The sequence below is a fragment of the Triplophysa rosa genome, linkage group LG11, assembly GCF_024868665.1.
Source record: "Triplophysa rosa linkage group LG11, Trosa_1v2, whole genome shotgun sequence".
Taxonomy (NCBI): domain Eukaryota; kingdom Metazoa; phylum Chordata; class Actinopteri; order Cypriniformes; family Nemacheilidae; genus Triplophysa; species Triplophysa rosa.
In genome coordinates, this window is record NC_079900.1 from 13,854,327 (window position 1) to 13,875,273 (window position 20,947).

The window sequence follows — 20,947 nt, forward strand, 5'->3', positions numbered from 1 at the left end:
GGATGTGCTTTTTGGAGCTTTGCTGTGTTGACCTCCATACAAGAAGATAATCGTAGATGACATTTTAATATAATTATTACATTATAATATAATAGGGAAGTCATTACTGTACATCTGCACTCTAAAAAAAAAGCCGTAAAAATAGGGCACAATATACTGTATTAATATGAAGGAATTTTCCGTGTTCATTTTTACAGTTGTTTTACCTGTATTTTACATTTTGCACTGCATTCATTTGCATTTTAGCATTAATGGAAATGTCCGTAAAATAAAGGAAAATGTACTGGTAATTTTCTGCCAGTACTTTATCTGTTTTTTTACGGGATTTTTTTTTACAGTGTGGGATGGCATGAGGCAGAGTAAAATTTGAGAGTTTTCATATTTCCTCCTTCAGTTATTGCCACTTGCACAACACATTGAACATTTTGGTAAGAATGAGGAATTGCAGAAATTTTAACGAAATGAGTCAACAGGGGAGTTAGGACAGGTTCCTAAAAACAATGAAATCTTTCACAGCTCTGCTTTGCATCACAGGCTTATGACTCTTTTACACAGTTTGTACAAATGCAAAACAAAAAGTATTAAGGAAACGTCTAACAGACAAAAAGTTAAGCGGCAATGCATCATGCCAACGAAACATTTAATTACATGACACAATTAAACTCGTCACACTACAGACATTATTACATTTTTCTGTTGTTAGTCACTGGCCAGAGAACCAGTGGCACAGACAGACAGGACAAGCAGACGATCTTTCACTCCAACAGAATATCTGTAGAGTTTAGATGATTGATGAGCAGATCATCTCTGTCCCCAGGGTTTGTAAGTTAGACACCTTGCCAAAATTCTGTGCCCTTTGGAGTAAGTCAGCCCTGCAGTACGTCAACCCACCGCTTCCCTCTCCCACTTGTTCTTTCTCCTCCAGCTGCCCTGGGCATGGGGTAGACCTGCCAGAGCCTGCTCGCAGATGGCACAGCATGTAAGGAGAGAAAGAAAGAGGGAGAAACAGAAATTGAAAGAGAAGTGGAAAGACAGAGAGGTAGAGAGAACTTCGGCAAGTTTCAAAGACCAGCGAGTACACATCAACACCTTTGATGTTGCTGGCAGCCTCCAGACAGAAGGAGACAATCTGTCTCTCTGGTGTACCGCCCAGATTGAGCAGTGCCTTAAACCACCCAAAAGCCTGCAGCTAGTTTTAAAACACATTCACAGACAAACACACTTGTCAAGTACTTTTAATAACTCTGACAGGTAAAGGCACCTGAGACATCAGTGGGAGGCAGGGTCACGGGGTCAGACTTGAATGCCGATATCTCTCATATTCACTTTCACCATTTAGCACAGACAAAAGGTTGAATATCTGGACTGTTGTTCAGACTAATTGCTGTTTAAAAGGAAAGTCACACATTCACCTGAGAAAAGTTTCATTGTTCTCAGTGATTATGCAAGTGTTTTGCATTGGATAAGATTAGAGATCAATTGTGTCTGAGGTTGAAAACATGGATGAGAGGAGTTTAACGGAGTAGTTCATCTTCAAAATGAAAATTCTGTCATCATTTACTCAGCCTCTTGTCATTTCAAACCTGTATGACTTTTTCTTCTTCTGCAGAACACAAAAGAATATACTTTGATGAATGTTGTTTAAAGCCCCCAATTCACTTCTATTGAATGGACACAAAACCAATGCAAGTGAATGGGGGGCTGTTTAATACATTCTTCAAAATATCTTCTTTCGTGTTCTGCTGAAGAAAGACAGTCATACAGGTTTGAAATGACAAGAGGCTGAGTAAATGATGACAGAATTTTCATTTTGAAGGTGATCTACTCCTTTAAATGCATCTCATCCATGTTTTCTGACAAAAATGTATTATCTAGCACTGACTGCACTGACTAAATTTTTTAGCAATCATGCAAAAGCAGCAGATGGATCAAGAACACTTCAGAGATGGTTCACTGAGAGAGAACTTTATATAGGAAAGGAGTTTCAAGAAAAAGTTTCCAAGATGATGTATTTTGTAACACACTTAAAAGACATTAATAGCCTATTTAATGTTCCATATTTATTTGGACAATTTTGGCCATGGGAAATTTTATTTTAATTTTGTATTTGTTGAAGAAATGCTGTTTTACATCGTTTGTACAGTTTATCAGGAGTTCTTGAACAATAATGCCATTTGATGAAATAGCGTCACCATTTTACTATAGAACTTCTATTTAAAAATAAGATGATATGTACTTCACATAAAAATAAACATTATTCTGTTTATTTTACAAAACATAATGAATGTTAATATTATATATCATTTTTTGCCACCAAACTCATAACACTACGCTCATGTCCTCAACCATATTAATTTGACGCAAGATTTTACGTGTTTTAACGTCGGACGCAACGGACAACAAATAAAATTTAATCAGCTTTTCGTTTGTTTTGATAAAGACAGATTAGGCTACTTCTCGCTAATGAAAGAGAGAACAATTTGTTACGGTCTATATTAATTTCAGTCTTTATAATAATGATAACCATTATACAAAAGGTTAAAAGGCTGTGATTTACCAGTATTGGTAGAAACAAATTAAAATAGAGAAATAAATTAACAAGGACGTTTTGTGCATTATAATGATCCAGGAGAGATGTTTAATTTTAGATGTGTAAGTTTGACACGCCTGCGTTAGTTTTGTTAAGTGGCTTTAAAGGATTACTGGAGCTGACGTTTTTTGCATTATTTGCCTTAAAATGTTATACCTGTCCCCTCTGCTTCGTCCGCGCGTGCATGGACAATTTAATGGTGTTTCATCGTTTTGGAGTTGAAGATTAGATTTAATCAAACGCGATAAAACCAAAACAAGTTTTCAATCTAAAGGAAGTTCGTTTTTAAACATTCAAATTAGCACAAATACATGGAGAGTAAATTGTTCTTGATAGATGTGATCAGTTAAAGATATAGCCTACGTTTGGAAAAGCATTATTTTATTACCGAAAAACGCAAATATGTGCATTAATTGTGCACAAGATATTCCAAAGAGGTTTTAAAACTTTCTCTGCGTCTGTCTATGTTTATTTTATATTTAAATTATATTTTTATTTGCCCAGCCCACAAAGCATTCAGGGAAGCGGTTGAAGCTTTAAACTGCGAGCAGATTTTTGGGACTTTTGGAGATTGGGCATCAGTGGACTCGTGGATGTTTGCTTTTAAAATTAAGATCTGTCTTTTCCTCAATGAAGTTTGACAGATGGACGTCATATTTACAGCAAAACCTATTGACAAAAGATACAATGAATGTAATTTCAAGGCAGTCTATTTGTAAACAATACCTTAACGATCATTTTTTAAATACACATATCTGAAAATAAACACCCCATTATCTGGAAGAAAACTATGCTCCCTAACAATTAGTGTTATGTGTAACTAAACATCCTCTACCATTTTCCATATCAGTTATAGTAAAATATTTCGTCATCTAAACAAGTTAATGATCAACAGAATAATAAGCAAATGTCAGTGCTGTAGGCTAATTCAGCTTTAGCGCAACAGAGGCCATTGAAACACGCACGTGCCATTTTCAAATCAAGTATGACAGACAAAAACACCAACACAATTCACAGTATCTTGGCAACAGAGTGCACAATTATATACATGCACAGAAGAAGAGATACACATAATGACGACGCCAGCTAGTCTGGCCTAAGGATGAGAAGTATTGTTATTAAGCTCTCTTCCCCCAGTGTGAATGAAAACCTTCGTGAGGGTATATGCTTGTGTTATGACTTCAGGGGCTTACTTTGTTCTCCTCTATAATGTACATGTAATTACAGACTGTGATGGAGTCTACATTTCTCTTTCTTTCGTAGTGCTACCCTTACTATGTGCTCTTTTTCTCCCTCACTCTGGCCTGTGGTTTATCAACCATTGTCTCCTCTCGTCTCCTTTTTTTAAATCAGTGCTTTCTCAGTGTAGAAGTCAATTATAAGCAAGTGTTGGGCCTAAACCACATGCTTTTCTAAACGCGCAGATTCTAGTCAATAATATGGAAGTGATTCTCTTTACATGCAGTACAATGTTTCCTAAAACAGCTGAAAAACATGCAGGTTTATATGTGCGGTGTTTAAAACTGAATGAGTAATTTACAACATATCACAATAACAGTATATCACATGTTGTATTGTGTTAATGATGCATTGTAAGGCATGGGTGATATAACAGTTTGTAAGTAAAAACTTTATGGCAGTGTGTTTCTTTGCACTTGTTTCTGAATTCTGCCCTTTAAAGGTCAGGTTTCAGTATTGCACTGGCAAGTAAGGACAGCGGCACACTCAGGACTGGCAGTATCAGGACTGAGGCATTGACTGGGCGTGTCGTAACGGTTAGTCGTATACCTGTGTGGTGAAGAAAGCTGGCTTGAGATAAAAGCACCTATAATTTGTGTATTTCTCGACACGTCACTATTTTGAGCTAATAACACGTGTCCTCCAACCAAAACATGTAACAACCTTGCATCAAATGCGGCTCTTTTCACTGCTCCTCCTCTCAGACACGAAAAAAATTACACAGACTTTCGACGGAAATCAAACGAGGCGGATTAATTAGCTATGGGAGGCTTGCCATATTATTTGTCTCTGTCTTGTTCATTAATATTTCTTTGAAACGTGACAGACTAAACATCCTCACGAATGTAGCTATAATATTCTTATTAGGCTATGCTAGTAAACTAAGATTTTTATGTGGTTCTGCATGTTTCAAATAAAGATTTATTATTGTAAAATTTCTCTTCTTTTTACTTTGATAAGAAAAATTACACACTGAGAAAAAACGTTTATAAACCCAAGCTTCGTTGCTGCGAACGTGGGAATTTCAATGCTTCGCAAATATTACGCTCATTACGTCATCTGAACAAATGACGTTGAGGGCACACGCAGCCAATAAGAAGAGTGCTCTCACTCTTGCAATTTAACTCCAGTATGCGACGAGACAGTCGAGAATAACTTCACAGACACAGCTCAAAGCGAAAGCAAACTCATGAGCGACGCATTTTCACTCAATCTGTGAATACGACGACATGAATCTCTCTAAGGGATGAAAATCACACGAGTCTTTTTTTTATACATGATGTTTTATGGTGCATCGGTCTAATGGACATAACTCTAAAAAATGACTATGACTTCACTGTCTGAAAGTTTGGTGGCTTCAGACCCCTCAAAATCGGCATTTCTGGAGTTCAGTCACGGCTACCAGACTCACCAGCAGCATTCGCCCGGTGTATCTCACGCGCACTATCCCGTGCACGGTTTACATCAAGGCGCGCATCCGCAGTACGAAACGGCATTTTCCTCTGGAGCTCCTTCGTACGGCCGTCCATTAAGTTACCATTACCCGAGCGCCCATCACCATCCCGGAGCTTACTTACCTTATCAACACAACAGTCATAACAGCGCAGCCGGTCATTCAAGAGTAGAGGACGGAGGTAATGTGTGCTTTTCTTTGCAGCAATGAATCTAAAAAAGGGAGAAGAAAATAACTTATCTTGTGTTGCATCAAAGTTAGCCTGTTTGGTTTGTGAAAATGCTGATTATCTACACAGAGTGCAGCAATTCTAAAATACAACAATTTCTGTCGTCTAGTACATTATTTGGGTTTTAGATTTACGGTTATTGCTCTTAAAGTTGTGTTTTAATTGTTTTAATAGTTTGGAGAAGTTTTTATAAACATAATGAGTTTGGTTCTAAAATGAGATAACTCGGTTTCTTAAATTGTAAAAAAAACATGTTTTTTATTATGTAATCATGTTTTTATTGTATTAGTTAGCTGTATTTTCTGAGTTATTATGGCTTAAATCTAAACAAACCAACTGCAGTTTGATTGATATTAGCCTAATTATGCACAATAAAAAACATCATTTTTTTTATTTGGACCAAACTCTTAATTTATTTATATGTTCTTTCATATGTCATTCTCACGGTTTTCTTGCTTATTTAAACATAGGCTATAGTTTGATGGGTGCAGAAAAATAAAACAAACTTAAAAATGTAATTCAAAGTATAAAACTTCACATATAAGTATATGTTACATTTCAAATGATTAAAATAGCTTACAGTTGGACTGAAGGCTCAATTAAAGTAAAGGCTCAGCCAAATTAAAATGAAATTAACAGATTTAAAAAGCTTCTTTAATTGAGTGAGAAAAATATCAAACAATTTTTCCTCGAGATTTAATCTTTGGTGTTTTATCTCCATGAATCCGAGTCATTGATTTTCTCTAAGTTTACACCGCTCAAATTCCTGAAATGTCTGTAATTTGTATATATTTGTAATCTTTAATACATGCTGTTAAAGTAACATGGGCAAATATAGTTTAATGACTCCAATTAGCAACGCAAGTAACTGCAAGACCCTAATACACACTCGCACACATGTCTACAGTATGACAAGAAAAACACTGCACCTCAATGCACTTTAATCAGATGTTGTAATTCATTTAAAACAAAACAATGCATTTTATATTGTTTATTAGCTTATCTAACTGAAATTTAGATACAAAATAATAGGCGTTACTTAATACAACTTCATTTGTGATACGCATAATGCAGTAGTTTAAATTTTAAACTTAAGAAATTTGCTAAATAACCAGGAAATACTGTATATACTATACAGACCTCGGCTGGCTGCCACAGGCTATTCATGATCAATTGTCGGCACACCCTTAAGATCTAAATTTGATTTGATTTATGTTTTCATTACGGACTTTAAACCTCTGTTGTCGACACAATTGCCTACATATATTTGACAAATAATTTTACATTATTTGCACTCCATTTTTGTCAAAGTTTGTCATCAGGCCTACATAGTTAAAAATGCCATGTCGAATCTTATCCCCTTTTTCTCACCCAAGAATCGGAGAAGCAGAGCTCTATTGAGAGTGGAGAAATCCGACTGAACGGGAAGGGAAAGAAGATCCGCAAACCCCGCACCATCTAATCGAGTCTGCAGCTGCAGGCGCTCAACCAGCGCTTCCAGCAGACCCAGTACCTCGCGCTCCCTGAACGCGCTGACCTGGCTGCCAAAATGGGTCTGACACAAACCCAGGTATGTCAAAACGACAACACTGAACGAAAGATGACTAACAATAAGAACTTCATTTCGATCTGTGTGTCTAATGGATACATGCCAACATTTGTATAGGAGTTTAGGTGTTGGGTTCGTGTATACACACTGAAAGCCCTCAGGTAGATGTGTGTAGGCCTGGACTGACATATGACAACGTTTATGTATCATTTCACAGCAAAGACTGGCGTCAAAGTTGGTCCATTTTTTGCAGATGATTGAGAGCGGGTTTAAATAGCTATGGAGGGAATATTTACACAAAGTACTTCTTTATTAAATCAATCTGTGGTGGTGGTATCATATAATAACAAAACAAACATTGTAACTTAAGAAACAAAACCTTTATGGCTGGGTTGTCTTATGCACCAAGTAGAAAGTCAGTATGCACATACTTTATAGTTAATCTTTACTGCATGTTTTCCATCCTTATCTAAATAGACTTGACATAATTGTAAAACACATTTTTCTTTATTCATAAGATAATTTTATATAAAATAAACTATATTAATGGAATTTTATGCATGCTATATTTCTCTGAATAAATATGATGGAACTTAAAAGGCAATTGTGCACAAATACCTTACTGCCTTCATGGTATGAGTTTTCATTCTTTACTGAATCTCTAGTAGATCTGTTTTAATGATGCAACTCCATGACTACAAATGAAAGCTTAAATTTTGGGAAATAAAAGGCACACCACACAAAGTCATAAAATATTTTTTAAATCAGAAGAACTTTCTTTTATGGAACACATAATTATACATAAAAACAAATTGACATAAACATGATTTATATTTTAAACAACACCACGTAAGATACATTTGTTTCACAGTCCATATTCACTTAGACTTTTCATAAGTGATGTTAGCAAGGTAAAATACTTTATCATAGTCTACATTTTACTAAATATATGCGATACCCTCTGAAAATATTTTTCCCAATAAATAAAAAAACAAGGAATTTTAAATTAGCATATTTTAATGTTAAATGAGTGCCTCCTACAATCCCCTCCTCCTCATTTCCAATGAGAGGATTAAAAGTCTGAGAGAGTTAATGCACTGTGCTCTTTATGTATTTTGTAATATAGCAGATTCTATGATCAGCATATTTATTGCCATTATGAGGTTTGATACATATACACATATCTAAATTCTTTTTATAGAAAAAAATATATGAATTTTACTCCATGTTTAATAAGTAGGCCTACTAAAGAACACTCTGAAATATTTCCCACCCACATATACTGATATATCTTGGCTTTACATTGAAATATAAATGTATAGATATAATTAATCATTTTATCGCATCATAGTAATTAAAGCGTGATACAAATGTGTTTAAATACTCTTAGACCATAACCAACGGATTCTATTTATCCTTCATAACAAAAAAATATAAAGCAATATCACACAAACGCACACACAAACATATGTATACTGTTTTAGATTTTGTCCCAGACATTACATCATTAATTTTTATTGCTATTATTATCATAACTACTTAGAGTGTAATTATTATGTCTTGCGTAAATGAATCCTCCCAAATTACACCGTAAATGTATTCTTATCAGTTTGGAACTGATCCACCCATTTAATTCATTACTTTTGTTATTTTCTCCTGAGGGCATTTGCAGTTACACAATTTAAAAAATGTTTGTCAGCTAACCTAAAAAAATGCATTTAATGTGGTGACACCTAAATTAACTGCGCTTATTCAAATAAAAAATATGATTTAATATGACTGAATCAACATGCATGCATTTTAAGGGTTAGCATGCTACCACGTTACAGGACAAGCCTGGATATCTTACATTTCAGCATAACAGACACACATATCAAAACCTGAGGATTACTTATGTGGCCACATTCACCTGCCAAATACTCTTCATTAGTTGCACCAAACTCGTGCTTAATAGAACAATTGAGACCCTGTCATTGCTGCTGTCAGAGAAATCCACATCGGTAATTACGGCCCATTTGTTCAACTCAATGACACGACTCAAAGAAATCATAAATACTTTTTAGCTTTTGAATGTTGCCTCTAGGACCATTCCTGCCTTTCAGCCCCCGTGGCTTGTTTTCATCTTTCTGAAAATAATTTTTGTGATAAAAATAACATGAAAGAACACCACATGACAAAGGTGTTCCGCTGAGAGTGTGGCAAGTTTAATAACAGATTTTAAAAAACTATTGTGAATGCCTGAATTAAAACAATTATTTGGGGTGTCAGCTTGCAGAGAAAACCTTAGTTTTTCAAACAGAAAAACATGAATGTAATTACGTTTCATTGCAGAAGGTTTTACAGCTCTGTTTTTTAACAACCACAAGCTAATCACAATTAGCATGAATTTTCCACACTCATCATCACAGTAAGAAATGAAATACACTATGCATGTGCCCTATGCATGTGATATCAGGGGGGTGTTTACATCGTACAGCTATAAAAAGGCATGCAAACAGTTTGTGCTGAGATAAGCTCTTTGTAAACTGCTGAACCCATCAAAAGTAACAGCAATAATGTTTGAACTGTCAAGCTTCCCCCCCCCTCCCAGTTACAGCAAGCTAAAGGCATGCTGGTGCTAGCAGGAGCCCTATTTAGTAGACCTGAATTTCATGCTAAAAACCTGTTGTTTGAAAATCAAGATTCTGCATGTGATGTTATTCTGATTCTGAAAGTAATTTTTTTTATTTACCTTCAGTTATGACTATGAAAAAAAACAATATTTTGGTTTATAGAATATTGGCAATATACAGACAGGACAAATGTAACGAATGGTAATTTCTTTGTGGCAGGTAAAGATATGGTTTCAGAACAAACGTTCCAAGTACAAAAAGATCATGAAACATGGCTCGAGTGGACCAGAAGAGCACCTTCAAGCAGCTTCAGTCTCCGGACCGCCATGTTCCCCTGGAATGCCACCCCTATGGGACGTTTCCATGTCAACAAAGGGTGCACCCATTCACTCTGGAGGATATATGAACTCTTTTGGACACTGGTACCCTGGTCATCATCAAGACCCAATGCCTAGAACTCAAATGATGTGACTGGATGTGTAGGACATTTGCAGTGTATCTACCCCCCTACTGATTTTTACCAGTACACTCTGTTTCAGATCACGCCAGCCCTCTTTTAGCACAGTTTACTCACACTCAGACTTCTCTCGAATTTCTCCTCAGTATGTTCTTCATGAAGATTTGTGTTGCTGAAATGTTTTGTCGCTTGCAGGTTTGTGTGGGGAAATTGCTGAAAGACTGGCAAAACAGCCTGACCTCGCTCTATACTTTGGATTTTGTTAGCTCTTTTGTAGGTTTAAATAAAATGCCATTGTCTAGTTCTCTTGTACCATCTTACAAATATTCCAAAGCCTGCAACCTCAGCAATCTTTAAGAAATACAGGTGCCATGATTCCTTGTGTGAAATATTAGCTTTCTAAATAACTGGCAGAGAAATTACTTAAATGACACTAAATGCGAAGGTGGAAATCTGCTTGCTTGCTTTCCTTGATTTATTTGTTTTTTTAACATATGAATATGCTTAATATTAATTCATGCATTGGCTTTTGATATGTTTTACATTGCATTCATCCAACAACAGAAAAAAGAACTGCTACTACAATGACTACTATTTTTATACATTCACAATAATATTCATCCATATTCAACTCAACAATAAATTTGACTTCTGTCCCTCGACAACAGCTGCCAACATCATGATTACTAAATGACTCACAGACTAAAAGTAAACGGATTTACTCATTTAACACCTGATGACCGGGGGGGGATTGCGAAATGATTTACTTTATATACACCACAGTAATTATAATATAAATAATGAATCGTGATCTATCTTTTAAACAGACTTTTAAATATCTTTACAGTTATTTATGCCGTTCTAGGGAAGTCATTTTAAGCGTCGTTTCAAGGATGTCTGACGCCACCTAGTGTCTCAATAATACAACACGTGAGCTGTAGCTTCAGTTTGACAGTAGTGTGCGCACTCTAGGCCTAAAGACAGTTGGGAACAGCATTATTATAGTCTTAAACAAGACTTATATAATTATTTATTATTCGACGCAACATAGAAGACCATTGACGATGGGGCTGATTTAAAGAAAGCTTCTCAACAAAGCATGCAAATCACGTCACGCGTCGGCTGGAAAAACCAACCCCTGCTCGAGAGAGAATTTATGCTGATTTCGACATGACAGATTACGAAGTGTCAGTTCAACAACTCAACGATCTGTTGACAGACGAAAATGGACACTTCCACATGCCTTCTAAAAACTTTAATGAAGTCTACGCCGGAATACTCCTTGGGGACCAGTAAGTTAAATCATACTTGCAGTAACTTACTTGACGAAACATTATTTAAAAGATACAGAATTAAAACGTTTCCCGTTTTCTACCAAGTAAAAAACAAAACAAGAGCAAGTATAGACGTATCTTGTTGCAAATTACCAAGAGCGGTCCTTAAATAAACAGCCTATTTTTACTTCGTGCGCAGCACGCCATCTTAGTCTCTTGACGGAGTCACACATTCAATGGGACAGTATGGGAAGTGGGTTTATAAATAAGAATAGGCTACTACAAAGTATAGCCAGTTGTAGACCGTTTCATCGAAGTATAGCCTACCTGGCTGCAGGCTGCAGTACGGGGCGGTGCTACATATGGGGGAGGAGCTCCACGTGGAGCTCCGCCCTCAAAATATCCCATTGGTTAGCAGGCGGGGTTATTGTTAAATACGGCCTTCATGTGTCGCTTTGCCCATAACTCCTATTGGTTACAAGGAAATGACGTTGAAACCAGGAACTGAGGTTAAAAACATTGTTGTTCGACTTAATGCGGTGCCGTTCAAACCGATTGTAATATAAACTCTGTATTTATTTATTAATATAAATAGTATGATTAAAAACTTAATACAATGAAAGTTACTTCAGGGGAAGCGTTTCATTCATTTGTAAGTTTGTAAGCAAGAGTCTTTCTACTACTTGTAGGTTGATTTTGATACTGATTTTGGCTTGTCCTTTGCGAAAACTAACATAACTTTTAATAAGTGTAGTGACTGTTTAGGGTGTATTGATAATTGTTTTTATAACGATGGTTTTACTACACATATTATGGTTAGAATATGGTTACCCGTAGCAGTTTGTGGTGTTTTACAAAGTCTTTGTTTACAGTTTGTTTCTCATTTTTCATTTAACAAAGTATGTCATTGTCTATGTATTTATTTACCGTCCTTTACTTGTTTTTATTTAATATTTTTATCATTATTAAAATTAATTTATCATTTATTATCCTACTTTTTTCTATTACTGTTATTTAATCCAGGGATTTTCAAACTGTGATCCGGGGCCCTCCAGAATGTTCTAAGAGAAAAATTTTGAGAAATATAAAGATAAAAGAAAAATGACAAACGTCTACTGAACATTATTACGGTTTCATATAAATATGTTAATTTTTATTTCTAAGTGAAGAAAGAAAATTTCTAAGAAAACAGTCCAAAAACATTAAAAAAACATTGTTTCTCTTTAGGTTTATACATCCATAATTTTAATAGCCAATTAGTGTGTTGCCTTTATACAATCATGCTTATTACTTATCTAACATAGCTTCAATGTTCCTTGTCTATAAAAAAACAAGCAAACACAATTACTGAATTACATCATTCACTTTATTTCAATTACAACAAATGATTAAAATGTATACGGATATAGCAGGATTAAAAAAAAAATACTACAACATAAGCATACATAACCAACATAAAATTACAACGATAAACAACTTGCATTACATTTACGTGTAAATATGTGTCTACACATACAATTACTGGCAAGTAAAACAGCTGTCTGGCATTGTCAAACAAGCATTTTATCCATTAATAACATATATTCCCGACAGGGCAGAATGTGGTATCTAGCAGTTTTTGAAGCAAACTGCTATGTATAAAAAAACTTTCACTTCAACATCACAAGTTAATGATGTGGCATTTACAGGGTTTTGCATCTGAACTATTCATTTGTTTATCAATGGCAATCAAGTTCATTAAACGTGGGGATTAAACCTTATTAAAAAAACTGCCCAAATACAGACCGTGTACTTACACTCACTGTGATGCTAGATATAGCGGAAGTGACACATACTGAGGAATCAACGTCATTACTTGTGTTTAACCAATAAGGCGAGGTTAGGGCGAGACGACACATAGACCCGCCCTTAATATTACCCCAACCACTAACCAATGAGACGCGTAGGGAGCGTCTTTTGTAGCATCCCATATGTAGCACCGCCCCGTACTGCATCCTGCAGCCAGGACCTCCTCGTTTCATCGGACGCGCGCCGCCTGACCCCGGTTGTGGCTAGAAGGAATACAGCTACCACCAGAAGTGAAATTATATTGGCTAATGCCACACCTACCCAAACCCTAAACCTAACCTTACAATAAATAAAAAAAGTAATTAACTGTTGTCAGCGTGACAAGTACGTCCGTCTAAGCAGCCAACGCCTCCGTTATGGCCCCATGCGTTAGCGGCAAATGCGTCCGTTTCGGCCCTATACGTTAGCGGCCACAGCCTCCGTTCCGGCCCCATACGTTCCGGCCCCCCGGTACGCCAGATGGCCAGTCCGCCCCTGGATGGGATAGACACTTTTCTATCCCATGATGCCACCGGAGCTGAGCAATGGTCAAATTTCAAAAGTAAAAATTAAACTAAATTAAAACGTCATAGGTCAAGGAGCATACGGGTCACATGACCATAAAACATGACCATGGCCCCCACTCATACTATATAGAACGTACTAGCTGAGTCCAAAATGACATACTATATACTATGCACTTAAACTATGCACTCAACCATCTAGTATATTAATTTCAGAAGAGTAGTATCGTCCCAAATGGAATACTAAACGGTTTTATACTAACTGGAAGTATATCGCCACAATGCGTGTGAATAAAAATATACTTGTGCATTGTTCATTTAATGTAGTTTTCATCTGTTTTGCCCAGCATTACTTTAGTCATCAAGCGTTATCACTGCAGGAGAGTTTTGCTTGAGCAGCGTCTGATAGCCCGGCCTCCCTTCCGCTACGCAAGCGAAACTGCGACCGTTGAGTGCGTAACTGTGTCCCAAATCGCGCACTTATGCACTATTCTACACCATTTTGTAGTATAAATAGTGTGAGTAGTGCGTTCACATTGAAAATCCTCAAAAAAAGAAGTGCACTGTAAGTACCCGGATGATGCACTTTTTCGACTAAAAATATGAAGTGTGGAACTGTTAAATTCTGTTTCTCAGCCTCAGACGTCACGCCCACAGACCGTATGAAGGTATGAAGTATGAAGGTCTGGCTACGCTACGGTTCTTCTCAGTTTCTTTTGATTGTTATCAGAAATAATCTACAGGCACTCTATTGTTTGTGAATGTGCACCAGAAGTTAAGCTGGGGTCACAAAAGTGCGCATGCGCAGTAACGTTTGTTTGCTTTGTTAAGATGAAACCGTCTATATTACATCTGCATCCTGACAGGTCTGTCATCAGAAATGTGACCCGTCTGAAGCAGCTGGGAGTGACGCATATCCTGAATGCAGCGGAAGGCGAGTCAGACATGCACGTGAACACTAGTGCAGAGTTTTATTCTGGATCGGGAATCATCTATCATGGAGTACCAGCATTTGACACGGACCATTTTGACCTCAGCAGATATTTTGAAGAGGCTTCTGATTTCATTAAAAGGGCTTTGTCAATAAAAGGTGGGAAGGGCTGCAGTAAAAAAAATGTTTAAGCATATATATATATATATATATATATATACACACACACAGTATATCCATAAGATTATTAAAAGCACTATTTAAATAAATCAGAATGATAACTGAATATGTGATAGATACTCGTTAGATGTTAACATGGTCAGTGTTTATTTAGTTTTTACAGGTAAGGTTTATGTTCACTGTCAGAAAGGCTACAGTCGTTCAGCTACACTGGTCATTGCATATCTGATGCTGCATCACAGGATGACTGTACATGATGCTGTGGCCTTAGTGAGAGAAAAACGTGAAATTGGACCAAACGATGGATTTCTACGTCAGCTTTGTGAGCTAAACAACAGGTTGAAAGATTAAGAAAGAGTGTGTGAGAAGTAGTTTGATTTTTTCTGAAATTCTTCTTTTTTTGTTATCAATTAATGTTTGTCTCTGTTATGTCAAGCTTTTTAGTTTTCTTACTGTATATGTTATAGATGATATATATACATACTTCATATATAATTAACATTTATTTACTTGGCAACATGCTTTGTTGTAGCAAACTGGTACAAAATAGTGTAAATGAGAAAATGTGTTGGAAACATTAATCTAAGAGGTGACTATAACAAATATTAGCAGTTTATCTACATGCAAACTACAATTTGTTTGAAAAATAACATTTTATATTTTTGGTGACTGGTGAGTGTGTGATCAGTCATGTCATGTGGAATGAATGTTTTCTGTATCTCCTGACCTCTAGTGGTGCTGTGAATGATCAAAGACAGTAAAAAAGTATTTCCCTCTGAGAGCAGACTTAATTTCGATGATTAACTGTTTAATTTATCTACATATTGTATGCAAACCCATACCTAAGTTCATATTAGACTGTTTTAATGCATCAATGAAGAATATTTCATGTCAGCGATTGCACAGATTGGGTACATTTATTTTTTCTGATGTTTGAACTTTTTTGACAGGTTATGTGATTCAGTTGACTAATAAAATCATCTACAACGATAAAAAAAGCCTCCTAAAGGGATAACCCCCCCAAAAAAAATAATTTATTCATCCTCATTTCATTCCAAATCTGTGTGACTTTATTCTACATTACTTAAATTGTATGGCCACAAAACCACTCACACTTTATGCTACTCAAAATACATATTTTTTGTCTTCCAGTCACATAGTCATATACAGATTTTGAACAACACGAGGGTGAATAAATTACAACAGAATTTTTATTTTTGGGTGAACCTTTAAAGAAGAGCCGCGATTCCCTCTTTATAGAAGCGATTCGATTCCCAAAGCATCGGAACCAATGAAACGATTCCCAGCCTCAATCACGCCGCATCATAAACAGGACTGGAACAAATGAGCACGCTGCGCTTAAACATTTAAAATAACGTACTTAAGCGCCGCAAAAGACGCTACCGTTGAAACCACACGTCATAACGTCTCAAAAGCGCGTCTCGAGACCCTCGCCAATAGTCGCACAAATACATCGCCTGGAAAGAACATTCTTTGCTGCAGAACTATAATCTTGATTTCGCTATGATTAACGTTAATTATAGAGCGTCAATTAGGCAGCTCATCGATATGCTGACAGATGACAACGGAGATTTCAGCACACCCTCCAAAAACTTCAATGAAGTCTACCCCGGAATACTGCTAGATGAGTAAGTTAGGTCATATAGATTTTAAACTTATAATATCGATTACTAGAAATACACCAGCATTTTCCCAACATACTGTATCTGGTAAATTTAGGTCTGTTGCCAGAGATTTAACCCGTCTGAAGCAGCTGGGAGTGACGCACATCCTGAATGCAGCGGAAGGCGAATCAGACATGCACGTGAACACTAGTGCAGAGTTTTATTCTGTATCAGGAATCATCTATCATGGAGTACCAGCCATTGACGATGATGATTTTGACCTCAGCAGATATTTCGAAGAGGCTTCTGGTTTCATTAAAAGGGCTTTGTCAGTAGAAGGTTTGCAGCTTGTTTTTTTTGTTAATTTATGAATATAATACATATTATTGTTAGATTCCCTCTCTAAATAGCATTATATATTATGCCCTAGATGTATACTAATACAACGATACAACTCAAGACTTTTTCAGTCACACACTTCTGATACACTGCATAGATATATTTACTTGGAATTTAAAAACATAGCCTACTATTTAAATATCCGAATGAAACTCAATCCAATATTTGGTGTAAGGCAATAACACAGTGTTTCTTTTGTTTTTACAGGTAAGGTTTATGTTCACTGTCAGAAAGGCTACAGTCGTTCAGCTACACTGGTCATTGCATATCTGATGCTGCATCACAGGATGACTGTACATGATGCTGTGGCCACAGTAAGAGAAAAACGTGAAATTGGACCAAATGAGGGATTTTTACTTCAGCTCTGTGAGCTAAACAACAGATGTGAGAAGTAGCTTTGAAATGACTGGACATTATTTACTTTGTAATCTGTTATATATTATATATCTGTAAAAAGGACATTTACCAGTGTTCTATTGTTTCTGTGTCCGAGTTTGGAATAAACATTCTCTGCTTTTCCTGACCTCTGGTGATGGTATACTGATCAGATATTCATAGGTGTTTTATGAAGCAGTCTCTCCTTTTAAATACAGACCTAATGTTGATTTCATTATTTAAATAAATATTCAATTAAAGACAAGAGGTCTTCACAACAGACATTTATTAAACATTTACTGAAGTGAAAAGTAGCACACATACCTGAGTTACTCTAAAACCATTCCCACATGCTTTCCTGCCTCTGGAAATACATAGTTTGATTGTATAGCAAAAGAAGAACATTTAACTTCACAGCATTCCTGCATGTGAAAACAAGGATCTTAATAGTCTAATTGGTGACGCATGCAAACGTAACTGCTGAAAGCAAATATCTTTTTACCAAGCGAAAAATGAAGGCCACTAGGTCAAAAGTTTAAAAAAGTGCTGATCTTGTCAATCCCCCCAAAAACGAAAAAAAAAATTATTCATATAACTGAGGCATTGTGGAAAAGGTAACTCAAGGTAACAAAGGCCTGTCACAGGTTGGAATGACAATATAGCAGGGTACAGTGCTACAGAAATGATTTAACAGCAATTTTGTATCACTAGATGGTGCAAACCCCCCCCCTCCCATCTGTCATCATTCACTCTCCCTCATACTATTCAAGAAGCCGTGAAAGTAAGAATATTAGAGAAGCAGCCTGTCACAATTTCCATGCAAGTAAAGTGAATGGTGACCGGGGCTATCATTCTGCTGACATTCTCATTGCATGTCTCACAAAAGAAAGTCATGAGGGAACAACCCCTTTAAGAGTATGTGAGGTCCTGCTGTGGGTTAAAACCTAAAACTGTATATAAGGGTGTGCTCCAGATGGAGTCCGGATTGAGGTATTGGTCATGTTGGCTGTAGATATGTCCTGTGGGTGAATGCTTTTCTCAATTTAAAGTGGGATTCAAACGCAAATCAGGTCAGAGCTTTATATCCAAACCTAATTTCATTCCAATCTTACCACTGAAGGCAACTTCAAATCATGGCATTCTGTAAACTGGCTTAAGGTACTGGAAGAGTGAGAACTGCTGATTTATGTTTAACATTGACGCGCAGACATGAGTTTGGCTCTAAATGAAAAGCTCTCACTATCCAATGACTGAAATCTACCGATCACTGCAGGAGCATACCGATAAAACAGCATATACAGTAAATACTACTCAGATGTGTGAATGCGAATGGAAAACAACAAGGTGCGCATTGGCTGTCCACACTGAGCATTTACAAACCCACAAATACAGTTTATGTTGAAACACAATTACAAAAATGCACAGTGTATGAAATGAACTTTGTTCAGACTTTAGTTTCACTATGTTTGAACAATTGCTCCTCTGCTATCACAATCCATTCATTCAAAATTCACAGTCCAATTTTTACATCCAGAAGCAGGATTCCATCAGCAGAATGTCCACACAGCATTAAAAAAAAACGCATGATGCATGACAGCAAGACGTTCTCAATAAAGCAATATTTCTCGCATAGAAAATGTGCTGTCCTTTTATTTTCTACATTCCATATCCGAAGATAGGACAGGATAGCATTAATAATGGAATGGCAGTTCTTTCTCACGCATTTACACAAATTTTGGACCTCAGCTATGATTTACCGCTGTATATCCCAGATTGTGGACATGACAAGGGATTTATTGAATCCAGAGGCAGCTAGAGTTTATTGCCACCTGTAAGTGTTTCAGAGGGCTGACAACATTTTTACATCCGTTAAAAGGATCATATCATGCTTTTTTTTAGCTGTTTGTAGCTAAATTTCAATAAGCATTTATTTAAATTAAATTCATTTTTAGAAGTACAGATGTATTGATATGACCCCTTTAAGAGTCAAAGTCCCAATCAACACAGGGATTTACCTCAATGTGAAGGAGCGAATCCTTTTCTAATTTAAGTGCTGTAAACCAAGCTTATAAACCCAGAAAAGATGGCTTCCTGATTCCCCGTTATACTAACAGGATCTGTGGGCAGGTCCGTTGACCCTTGCTGGTGCAGTAAACACCGTGGGCAGTGCTGGTGGATTGGATTGTGCCCGAGTCAGGTGTGGGGCTTGGGGTCTCATGGGAGCTCCAAGCCTGATTGGCTAGTCACAGTGAGCTTGTCCTCGTGCCGCTTTGTGTCACTCTTTAGTAGATTTAGTAGAAGCCATGTCACACAGAGTCATTATCCTGGTTGTTTTATAATCAGACTGACACAGTATCGGTCAAAAAGGCTGCTATGCATTTGAACCAGAGAAACTGAGCAGGTGCTTTGGAGGTCCGGCTGTGTACTCTGCTGGGCAGGAGTTTGTGTCAAGTTTTTCATGTATGGCTTCGAGTCTCTAAGGAGGGAGGTGGACTGACAGGTGGGAGTGGGCATTAATAGATCAGATTCGGAGGCAAGGGGACTGTAGAAATGTTGTTCCAGGGCATCCTGTGCTGCATGTCCAGAGCTTCCTCAAAAGCAAAATCTGTTCAATTACGGCACAGTGAAATTCCTAAACGAGGTCTGGCACGTTCTCATTGTCCTCAAAAACCAGGCAGCAAGACTGACACTTGGTCCCACATCATAAAGTGAAAGAAGTAAAGAGAGGTGGCGAGCTGGACATACGGTACATGTGTGTCATTGTAGTGTAAATGTACATTTAAGCAGAAATGTGTATGTCATGTGAGTGTCATGTGAGGTAGAGTCTGTTTACAGACATGGAGAGGTATGTGAGATTCATTTCAGATTCATCCAAACTATAAGCTCTACACTTTCGTAAACAGTGAAGATAGAGGGTACAACAAGGCTAAAAGATGCAGAACGCACCTACTGTAAATAAATAGTTTTCTGTGAACAAAAGAAAATATTTTTGTTATGAATGATGTGTAAAGTGAGACTACAATGAGATTCATTTGTTAAACATGAATACACAGACATTGCATATTCAATGTAATACATCAAATACACCCTCTTGTCATTTCAAACCTGTATGACTTTCTTCCGCAGAACACAAAAGAAAATATTTTGAAGAATGCCGTTTTCTGGCCCCCATTCACTTGCATAGGTTTTGTGTCCATGCAATAGAACCCATAGTTCTATAGTTCCCAACATTCTTCAAAATATCTTCTTTTGTGTTCTGCGGATGAAAGAAAGTCATACAGGTTTGAAATGACAAGAGGGTGAGTAAATGATGACAAAATGTTCAATTTTCGTGAGCTATCCCTTCAAAGCGGCAATCTGTAACTTTCCTCTCTATCGCCATCTATGTTTGAAACATTCAATTGCAGGTTACTTTACTTACAAATCTACGTGGGGTGAAGTCATTTAACATCAAACTGACAGTCCTACTTCACAGCTCAAATTAAATCCTTATTGTAATCTTACTGTTGTGAATCGGGATAAGAAAAATATTTAAAACACGTTTTCAAGTACTTGTTCAATAACTAGTTTTTGTTTATTTTTAACCAAAAACAGTTACAAACTGCAGCATGTCATACCTGACCGTTATGCGAATATACTTGATAGGTTGTAAAACGGCAAAGATGACTGAATCAGCACATAAT

At 36.8% G+C, this 20,947-nt stretch overlaps 3 protein-coding genes across 3 annotated transcripts; all 3 read left to right on the plus strand.

Annotated features, from left to right (window-relative positions):
• Nucleotides 1-4,972: 4,972 nt before the first annotated feature.
• Nucleotides 4,973-10,932, plus strand: dlx4a (distal-less homeobox 4a). Its single transcript, XM_057346140.1, is given in 3 exon segments — nucleotides 4,973-5,463; nucleotides 6,888-7,081; nucleotides 9,892-10,932. Coding segments are annotated over 3 exon segments (759 nt in total). The 5' UTR covers nucleotides 4,973-5,150; the 3' UTR covers nucleotides 10,144-10,932.
• Nucleotides 10,933-11,098: 166 nt separating this feature from the next.
• dusp3b (dual specificity phosphatase 3b) lies at nucleotides 11,099-15,922 on the plus strand. Its single transcript, XM_057345515.1, has 3 exons — nucleotides 11,099-11,421; nucleotides 14,621-14,844; nucleotides 15,020-15,922. The coding sequence occupies exons 1-3, from the start codon at nucleotides 11,300-11,302 to the stop codon at nucleotides 15,214-15,216; spliced, it is 543 nt and encodes a 180-aa protein (XP_057201498.1). The 5' UTR covers nucleotides 11,099-11,299; the 3' UTR covers nucleotides 15,217-15,922.
• Nucleotides 15,923-15,933: 11 nt separating this feature from the next.
• Nucleotides 15,934-20,855, plus strand: LOC130561294 (dual specificity protein phosphatase 3-like). The gene is made up of 3 exons (XM_057345516.1): nucleotides 15,934-16,514; nucleotides 16,606-16,829; nucleotides 17,097-20,855. Exons 1-3 carry the CDS (start codon nucleotides 16,390-16,392, stop codon nucleotides 17,282-17,284), a joined length of 537 nt encoding a protein of 178 aa, XP_057201499.1. The 5' UTR covers nucleotides 15,934-16,389; the 3' UTR covers nucleotides 17,285-20,855.
• The last annotated feature ends 92 nt before the right edge of the window (nucleotides 20,856-20,947 follow it).

What these genes read in the sequence shown, in the direction of transcription:
- dusp3b (XM_057345515.1), top strand. Translation starts at nt 11,300, where the DNA reads ATGACAGATTACGAAGTGTCAGTTCAACAACTCAACGATCTGTTGACA. An exon ending in GGAATACTCCTTGGGGACCA is followed by an intron (nt 11,422 to 14,620) that starts GTAAGTTAAATC and finishes GCATCCTGACAG; the next exon opens with GTCTGTCATCAGAAATGTGA. An exon ending in AAGGGCTTTGTCAATAAAAG is followed by an intron (nt 14,845 to 15,019) that starts GTGGGAAGGGCT and finishes GTGTTTATTTAG; the next exon opens with TTTTTACAGGTAAGGTTTAT.
- LOC130561294 (XM_057345516.1), top strand. Translation starts at nt 16,390, where the DNA reads ATGATTAACGTTAATTATAGAGCGTCAATTAGGCAGCTCATCGATATG. An exon ending in CCCGGAATACTGCTAGATGA is followed by an intron (nt 16,515 to 16,605) that starts GTAAGTTAGGTC and finishes TGGTAAATTTAG; the next exon opens with GTCTGTTGCCAGAGATTTAA. An exon ending in AAGGGCTTTGTCAGTAGAAG is followed by an intron (nt 16,830 to 17,096) that starts GTTTGCAGCTTG and finishes TTGTTTTTACAG; the next exon opens with GTAAGGTTTATGTTCACTGT.